We start from the raw sequence: 10000 nt of genomic DNA on the forward strand, positions 1-10000 counted from the left end.
GACATAAAAACTCTATTGAGTATAGTTATATGGAAGTCTACCTTAACATTTAGATATCCACCCACCTGAGATTACTTCTGGCTCCAGTATACAAAGCCTCTAAATTTGAAGTTCTTGTATTTAAATGAAAACTTTTTCTCATAAGTTTATCCAAGAACCTTATTCTAATATTATATTCCAAATACCAGCTCAATGTAAAAGTATGTTATTCTCTTTGGTCCCCTTAAAATTCTTGCTTACTTTCAATATTGTCTTTAAAATGTAGACTGTATATTTCAACAGAACTATCATTGCAGAATGGCTACGTGTAAATTAAATGCAGACACCGCATTTGAATGTATGTAGTTATTGAACTTAAATTAGGAAACAAAACTAAAAAATAAAAAACAAAATCATTTGGTAATAAATAGTCTTTTCATACATACCTGGTAGTGTTTCATAAAAGCCTTCTTTTTGACCATGTCGTTTAATATCAATAGGTGATAATGTGGACTTCTTATTAAAATGACTTGGTTCACAACTTGTAATTTCTTTGTCTTTCCAGCTGTCTGACATTTCCATTTCTTTCTGAAGACATGGCTTTTTGTGCCATAAAGAAAACAACAATTAATAATAAAAAAAAAAATATATATATGTATATATATAAAGATAATAACATAAAATAGCAAAGTATCTGCAATATTTTATTTAATTCTCAGAAGTATGTACATATTTAGATATATCTATTATGTAAGTCTGTGGAAATATCTTGGAATAATTATATTTAAGCCTATGCATCTAGTGAAATATCTACATATATATATGTATGTATGTATGTATGTATATATGTATATATATATATAGCACCATCCAAACGTGGCCGATGCCAGCGCCGCCTTGACTGGCTTCCGTGCCGGTGGCACGTTAAAAGCACCAACCAATCGTGGCTGATGCCAGACTCCACTGGCACGTAAAAAGCACCCACTACACTTGTGGAGTGGTTGGCGTTAGGAAGGGCATCCAGCTGTAGAAACACTGCCAGAACAGACTAGAGCCTGGTGCAGCCCCTGGCTTCCCAGACCCTGGTCGAACCGTCCAACCCGTTCTAGCGCGGAAAACGGACGTTAAACAATGATGATGATGATGATGATATATATATATATATATATATTAAAAAAGTTTACTCTCGTTTGACAGATCCTTACTGAATGTAAATGGAGAAACTTGCAGTATTTATAAGATTATTGGGACATTAGATGTATATAAGCTGATGGGTTTGTTAATTGTAATTCATAATTTGAACTATAGGGAGGAATATGAATTAATGTTCATATACGTGTAAGCATGTGAAAATATATTTAGGTATATTTGTATTTAAGCTAAAGCATTCAACGAAATATTTAAGATAAGTTATACTTGAACTTCCATGGATCTATTAAAGGTCAGTTTTAAGGAAAGAAGACAATGAGTTAGATGGAAAATGTCACAGACAATTTTAATTTCTAATTGTATGTTGTTTTGGGTCTCTTACATTGCTCGTGTTTTTGAGAAATGCACAACTGTCTGGAATCTTATTACCTCTCAAGTCAATGAAGGATACCATTTGATACATCAGTCTGATCAGATAACAATAGAAAGGTTTTAACCATTGGTAGATACCACTGATTACAAAAGGTCTGACAACTATCTATCACACTTGTTCAAGGAATAAAAAAAGTATCATGTAAATTATAACCATCCAGTGATAAAGAATTAGGTGGTAAGTTGGTGAAATCATTAGCACATCAGATAAAATGTTTAGCATCATTTCTTCTGGCTCTTTACTCTCTGAGTTCAAATCCCGTTGAGGTCAACTTTGCCTTTTATCCCTTCAGGCTTTATATAGCTATGGTGTGGCCTCACCTGGAATTTGCATCTTGCCCAATAAAATGTATGCCAATGAGGAAGCTTCAATGTAACCACTTGAAAAGCTAGAAATAACAACCAAATCTTTATTCAATCTACACACTGAACTGCAAAAGACACATTGGTTTATGGAACTTTAAAAAAACCAAATGCATAGTCATAGACTGAATGACCCTACTCATCAATCAGGGTTGACTTAGAAAAGCAACACTAACAAAAGTAACAACAACACTGACTCACAAAGAAGTTTTCCGTACATATGCTCTATCTCTAGGGACAAATTAATGAAAACTTTTATCACTAACATATTAAGAACTCCTCTGAAATATTTGGGTTCATCTTTGTTGGAGGTAAAATTCTTTAGTCTTGAACATTATCATAGATTTTTTTAAAGGTCAAAATACGAGGATTATTGAAAAGTTTCTAGCTTTAGATAAAAGCAAGTACTGGGAGATCAATTAATTAGGATTTTATTTAACATATTCCCTTTTCAGGCATTTATTGTAGCAATCCTTCAGTTTTTCTAAGTCCTGTAAAAGAACTCAGGAGGTTGAGCCTCTAACCAGACCTTTCATAATACCCTTAAAGCTAGGAACTTTTCAGCACCTCCTTGTACATTATTTCTTGGAAGGCAGCTTCTCAAACCAAAATCTTCAAACTTTTTATTCATGAGAGACCTTTTATATTGCATTCTAGGTGCAGGAGTGGCTGTGTGGTAAGTAGCTTGCTTACCAACCACATGGTTCCGGGTTCAGTCCCACTGCATGGCATCTCGGGCAAGTGTCTTCTACTATAGCCCCGGGCCGACCAATGCCTTGTGAGTGGATTTGGTAGACGGAAACTGAAAGAAGCCTGTCGTATATATGTATATATATATGTGTGTGTGTGTGTGTGTGTTTGTGTGTCTGTGTTTGTCCCCCTAGCATTGCTTGACAACCGATGCTGGTGTGTTTACGTCCCCGTCACTTAGCGGTTCGGCAAAAGAGACCGATAGAATAAGTACTGGGCTTACAAAGAATAAGTCCCGAGGTCGATTTGCTCGACTAAAGGCAGTGCTCCAGCATGGCCGCAGTCAAATGACAGAAACAAATAAAAGAGTAAAGAGAGTAAAGAGTATTAGGCATATTACATTGCTTGAAGTAAGCAAATAAAATATTCCTAGCAGTACATATATTACCTTATGTTTGCACTAAGTTGATCGCAGGTATTATCTTTGCAGTGCAAGGCTACTGGGTGGTTTGAAAAGCATTTTAAGTAAGTTTTCAGGTTGGTTGGAGTGTGAAATAAAATTAATGAAGATTCTTGGTGGATAATTGATATAAACACATGCAACCATAAACACATCCATAAATACATGCATACATGCCTGCATACCAGCATTTAAGCACTCATACACACACACACACACATACATATACATACACTAATATTCAGAAATTTATACGCATGCACACATATTTTATATGATTAATTTTTAATGTATGCACGAGCATATATGAGTACAAGAATGTCTTTGATGCATATATATAAATGTATGTATATTCACATAGTTGTGTGAATGTCTCCTTGTGTATGTAAATCTCTATGCCTCAGCCTGCATAATTATAGGTATACCTAATATCATTAATATTTATTTCATATTCTATAAAATCTAATTCAAAAATCTATGTGAAATATAATTATCTTTGCATTCATACAACAATAATCTAGTTAAAATGAATAGATAACTTTTTTAAAAGTCTTATAGATTTTTACCTCTTCAGCTAATAGTGTATGGCTACAAAATTAAGTTAATTAGCTATGTGAATTATTATTATTTGTTTAATTATTTTATCTTATCGAAAATGAGGATAAAATCAGGAAATGAATAACTCTATGTATATAGTTAAAGCCAAATTAGAAGTACTGTATTAATTGCCCTTAACTGCTCATATTTTCCATTCATTTCTATAGTTATATTTAAATCAAGGCGGGGAAAACAAGTTTTTGTATTTCAAAGAATTTAATACACGGTTTACACTAAACCTAATATTACGTTTTTACTTCTTTTCTTCAGAATATTTGATTAGTAGTAATTGTTTTGTGTGTGTGGTTTAGAAGTTTCATATGGTTTCAGGTTCAGTCCCATAGCTTGGTATTATGAATTAATGCTTTCTAATCTTGCCACAGGCTGAGTTTGAATAGAATCTTACAGTCAGAAATTTGCAGAAGCATATATAATATATATATATATAATATATATATTAATATATATAATATATCATATATATGATGAATGATGATATATATTATCATCATATATCTGATGATATGATGATATATATATATGTATATATATATCATATATCATATATATGATGATAATGATGATATATAATATGTATATATATATATAGATATATATATATATATATATATCATATATATGATGATAATGATAATATATATATATGTATATATATATATATATATATATATGTATACATACATATATATATGTATTATATATATATATATATATATGTATACATACATATATATATGTATATAAGTATGTGTGTGTGCTTATGTGTGTGTGTATATATATATATATATATGCATACACACACACTCATACAGAGCATTTATACAAAAGAGTTTCATCAGTTGACATAATGTAATAGGTATGTACTATTAGTGCTCAGTTGTAAACCACAAATACACCAGCTTTAACTGCAAAATCAACTCCAGAACTTATTTAAGTCTGGTGCTTATCCTGTCACTTGTTTCTGAGAAACAACTAAATTATAGGAATGTAAACAAACTCACACCATTTTTGAAGAAGTGGTAGGGGTAGGCAAGCACCAGACACACACATGCAAACACACCCACACACACACATACACACACACGCACACAAACACACACACTCACACAAATTAGGTACCATGGTTTAAATACAATTTGATTTTTCATGTAGTATCAGCTGTGTCATTGTAAAATAAATGATGGACTTGTTAACTTGCAACAGAGTTCAACAGTTGTAAGAATAAGAATGGGCAGAGCAAAGTTCAGAGATCTGCTTCTGCTGGCAACAAAGGGCCTCTCCCTCAGAGTGAAAGGCAGATTGTATGATGCCTGTGTACAAACAGCTATGCTACACTGTAGTGAAACAGAGAAGGTAATAGCAAAATATTAAAATACTTATCGCTTTACTTAGTATAATGTTTTCAGTCATCTTTGCAAATTGTTTTGATGTAGGCCTTCATTATGACTGGCCTGCATAGTGTCTGATGTGTAAAGAAACATGAATATACCAACTTCATCATGCACTGGCATTCAGAGAAGATTCAACTGCTATTTCTAGTAGACTGAATGACCTTGTTAAGCAGGCATGGATAAGCTTTAAGTATTTTCAACCAATGGGCAAATGGACCTCATGAAGAGTTGCTCATCATGAATCATGTACCACACAGAATGTCAAAAGTGCCACTGGTTGTACATGCTTGATATAAATTATCTCTTGCTGATTTAAAGAAAAAAATTCAGTGCAAAATATGGAATATTTGCTTAGGCTAGTGATATATATATATATACCTATGAGGGAAAAAAAAATTCGTCTATGGATGAGTTAGAGAATTAAAGACAGGATTCAGTGTATTCTGTAAGAGATAAGTGTTGACATGTAATGTAGAAGGTTGATGTGTGCATCATCCAAACATGGTCGATTCCAGTGCTCTCTGAGTGGCATGTAAAAAGCGCCATCTGAACGAAGTTGATGTGAGGTCCGCCTGACTGGCTCTCATACTGATGGCATGTAAAAAGCACCATCTGAACGTGGCCACTGTCAGTGCTCCCTGACTGGCTCCTGTGTTTGCAGTATCTGAATGTGATCAATGCCAGGCCCATCTGATTGTCTCTTGCACCGGTGGAATGTAAAAAACTCCCACTACACTCTCGGAGTGGTTGGTGTTAGGAAGGGCATCCAGCTGTACAAACATTGCCAGATCAGGTTGGAGCTTGGTGCGGCTACTGGCTTTCCAGACCTCAGTCATACTTTTCAAAGTTTTGTAGGGTTGTGGACTCATTTGGAAGAGGGCAGGGGGGAGGGGTTAGGGAAGATGTGCGAAGTAGACGGGTCGGGGTGGAGTCATGTATATACACGAAAAGGTTACTTGGTATTTGTCTTTGTTGCATTCTTTATGCATCCATCTGCTTTGCAATTTCAACATGTTAGTTCAAACAGATCCACTCACACATTACATATGCACAATTATGCATTTATAAATACATACATATTTGCACACACATGTTCATACAAACAGACACACATAGACACAGACACACACAGATATATATATATATATATATATATATATATACAGGTATTAATGTGAGTCAAACTGTAATTAAATATATACATCATTCCTACTGATAGTATCGTTTTCCCCTCAAGACTCTTGTGTATGAAACCTATTGGTAAAATCAGTTGCTATGGATCTATAATATGGTATTGTGTTGGTATATATATAAGTGTGTGGGTTTATGTTTGTGTGTGTGTGTGTTTATTTGTATGACTCTGCAGAAAGATATTGCAAAATGACAATAATAAAATACATAGCTATATAAATTTTACATTACAAAATACAGGAAAAAAATAAAAAAGACATTTTCAGGGTTGCAATGGACTCTTCCATGCATATAAAGCTAATTTGTCATATCAAAAGAATAAAGGGTCAAAGTTGGTTTTAAGGAAAGGCACTTCAAGACATTTTTGTTATTGTATATCGAATAATTTTGTTACTGTTTTGTTTATCTAGAACAAGTATAGAATAAGAGAGCAGTAATAATGTACATAGAAATATGAAATGCCTAAAGTGGAAAGCATTTGCAAGCTAAATAATATACATGAGTGTAGATATATATATATATATATATATATATATATATATATATGATTATATATATATTATATGATTATATATATATATATATATGATATATTATAATATATATATATATATAAACGGTAGTATGTGTATGTACATGTCTGTGCATGTGTTGATAAATATTATAAAGATTTATTTTTAAAAGTAGGAAAGTGTGCACGATTTGAAAGATGATGTAGAATAATGTTTAAAGTAATGAGATAGAAACAAGCCTTCCAGGCTTACATGGACATAGCTGTAAAGAATCTATACATATTAGGTGTATCTCTTCACTTTTATTAATATTGTTTTAAGTCTGCTAGAATAAGCAGATGATGAGTCGAAATATGTATCTGAATATATGGTTCTTCAGTTTCTCTTAACCATTATGGTTAAGACCAGGCAGGCTGAAGTATCATATTTGTCTGACAAATATATAAATATTCTAATTGTTCTTTCAAGAGATCTTTGCCTTTATAAGGTTCGTTGATAGTTTGTTCTTTTTTAATTTGAACAGCAATATAATGTCGATCAAGCAGCAATGTTCTATATGTGTGTGTGGGGGGGGCATGCATGCGTGGGTGTGCGTGTGTGGGGGTGCATGCATGGGTGCATGTGTGTGTGTGTATATATCTATATGTATCTGTATACATTTACCTGTTTATTTATTCATACCTTTAGTCTTTTATGTATGTGCTTACCATATTTTTGTATGTTTTTTTAAAATTTCATATCCCTATTTATTTTTGAGAAATCGGAATGTTCAATATATCCACCTCCCTAAGAATTTCCCTCCTAAATGTCACTCCCAACCCACCTTTTTATTGTTTCACTTCTTTTTTGTGAAGGGTTTGTCTTCGTTTACGTTTTTTTGTTATCATCATTTTCAATGCCAGCACTTCATAATTCACCAAGCATGCACTTTATATATCTTTGAGCTAAGAATATTTTCCTAACGAGGAGTGACTTAGATCTTATTTGTTATTATTATTATTATTATTATTATTATTATTATTATTATTATCATTGCTGTTGTTGTTGTTGATGTTGCTGCTGCTACTACAACTGCTCATTTTTTCTTTGTTTTGTGATTTTTTTTTTTCCTGCTTGTTAAAAAAAAAAATTGTAGTTTCTAAACAAGATAAAAGCAAAAATAATGCATGAAAAAAAAAAACTGGGATATAACAATAAAACAATGGATGTGTGTGTGCATGCATGTGTGTGTATGAGTGCATGCATGAGTGTGTATGAGTGCATGCATGTGTGTGTAACCATACATACATATATATATATATATATATATATACATATGTGTGTATGTATACATATATACATATATATATATATATATATATATATAATATATATATATATATATATTATATATATATATATATATATGTTTGTGTATATATATATATATATCTATATATATATATATGTATATATATATATGTATATAGATATATATATATAAATATATTATATGTAAATATATATATATGTTATATATTATATATTTTTATATATATATTTCTTTTTTATTTTCCACAGTCCCCTCATGCATTTTTATTCTGCATTAGTAAAGCAGAAAATTCTACTTGTTGAATCCAAGTCAATTCTTTACCCATCAAAAGGCCGATTATATGATAGTAGCAAATAATCAATATTGTTATCTCTACTCCATTGTTCATATTGACTCGATATTGTAGTGTAACTATCAGTAAATGAGATGCTATCTAACCTTTGTGTTAACACCGTGAATTCATAAAACTTGACCAATCTATGCAAATATAGTAATTTTCTCAATGCTTTTTTTCTTTTTCTTTGCACTTCTCTGATAAAAAAAAATGTGCATCTTTTCTTCTTTTTTCTATTCCATTTAAAGGAGACAGCTATTTACAGAGTTGAAAACAAAAACAAAAAAGAATATATATATATATATATATAATATATATATATATATAAATATATATATATATATATATATATATATAACAATATATATCTAATATTTTTTTCAGTTTCTTTAATATATATATATATAGATATATTAAAGAAATTCAGATAATGAAATACAAATTTTCATAACAATTGAATAGGTTATATATTTGTAGTTCTATCCAACCTACACCTAGAATTTTTTAGTATTAGTTCTCTTTGTATTTAACTATTGAGTCATGTACATTTTGCCCTTCTCTCTTATGCAGCTTAAGAGAAATAGAAATAATTTGTGTATCACACGAGACCATAATATAGGTCAACAATATTTGGCCGGATGTAAAATTGGACTTTTCAGTCTAACACACAAAGGCTGTCATCCTTTCTGCTTAGATATTTTATAATGAATTGCTTCTAGTTTATTATATGTTAGGAACATATACATTTTTTAAGAATTTGAAAAATAGCCTCTAATAGTTGATAAAGGCCACTCATATAAAAGAATTTTATCAATTGTTTAACACATTTCTGATGTTATTTTATTGACCCCTAATGATATAAAAGACAGAGTCTAGAGCAGTGATTCCCAAACTTTTTCAGGCTGCTGCCTCCTTGACTCCCTGGTTACTTTCCTTGCTCCACAACCACAAACATAGACCACTTTCTGCTGCAAATTCAAAACAACAACTCTATTTCACAAATAAAACTTAACCTAATCTATCCATTATTTTGGAATTTTTTGCATTCATCACCCCTTTTTGGCTGCCCCAACTATTGCCCATTTTTATTCAATGACCACCCCCTGAATCTTTCCACCACCCTCAAAGGGGCAGCACTGTCCACTTTAGGAACTACTTGTCTAGATTATCATTTTCTCTAATGCTATCTTTCACTAAACTAGTCACTGATTTTCAGTTTAGAATAAAGACAGATACTAAAATGTCTCTAGATAGTCTCACGACAGCTATTAAAATAATGACTGCAATTTATTTATAACACTTAGTGGCATTCCAGTGAAATAGATGGAAAGGTGAAATTGAGAAACACTGATAAGATGCTTTATTTAGTTAGCTCTTTAACCCTTTCGTTACCAACCCGGCTGAAACCGGCTCTGGCTCTTTAGTACAAATGTCTGGTTTTCCTAATTTTTTAATTAAAATCTTCCACCAAACCTTAGTCACAATTTATGTCCCTAACTCTAGCTTAATGATAACGATGTTATTTTACTTAATTCTTTGTTATATTTAACATAATTGGAAGAAACACTG

General features: G+C 31.6%; 1 protein-coding gene across 3 annotated transcripts in view; it reads right to left on the minus strand.

The window, feature by feature from the left end:
• Window positions 1–10000, minus strand: part of LOC115218975 (putative protocadherin beta-18) — a 226884-nt gene that overhangs the window by 51687 nt on the left and 165197 nt on the right. For 2 of the 3 annotated variants that reach the window (XM_036508580.1, XM_036508579.1), the window contains exon 3: window positions 426–579. In XM_036508580.1, the coding sequence (XP_036364473.1) occupies window positions 426–579 (154 nt within the window). Of the gene's footprint in view, window positions 1–425; window positions 580–10000 lie in introns of those variants that run through there. The other variant, XM_036508581.1, reaches the window with a different exon arrangement.

The sequence above is a fragment of the Octopus sinensis genome, linkage group LG14 (assembly GCF_006345805.1).
Source record: "Octopus sinensis linkage group LG14, ASM634580v1, whole genome shotgun sequence".
Taxonomy (NCBI): domain Eukaryota; kingdom Metazoa; phylum Mollusca; class Cephalopoda; order Octopoda; family Octopodidae; genus Octopus; species Octopus sinensis.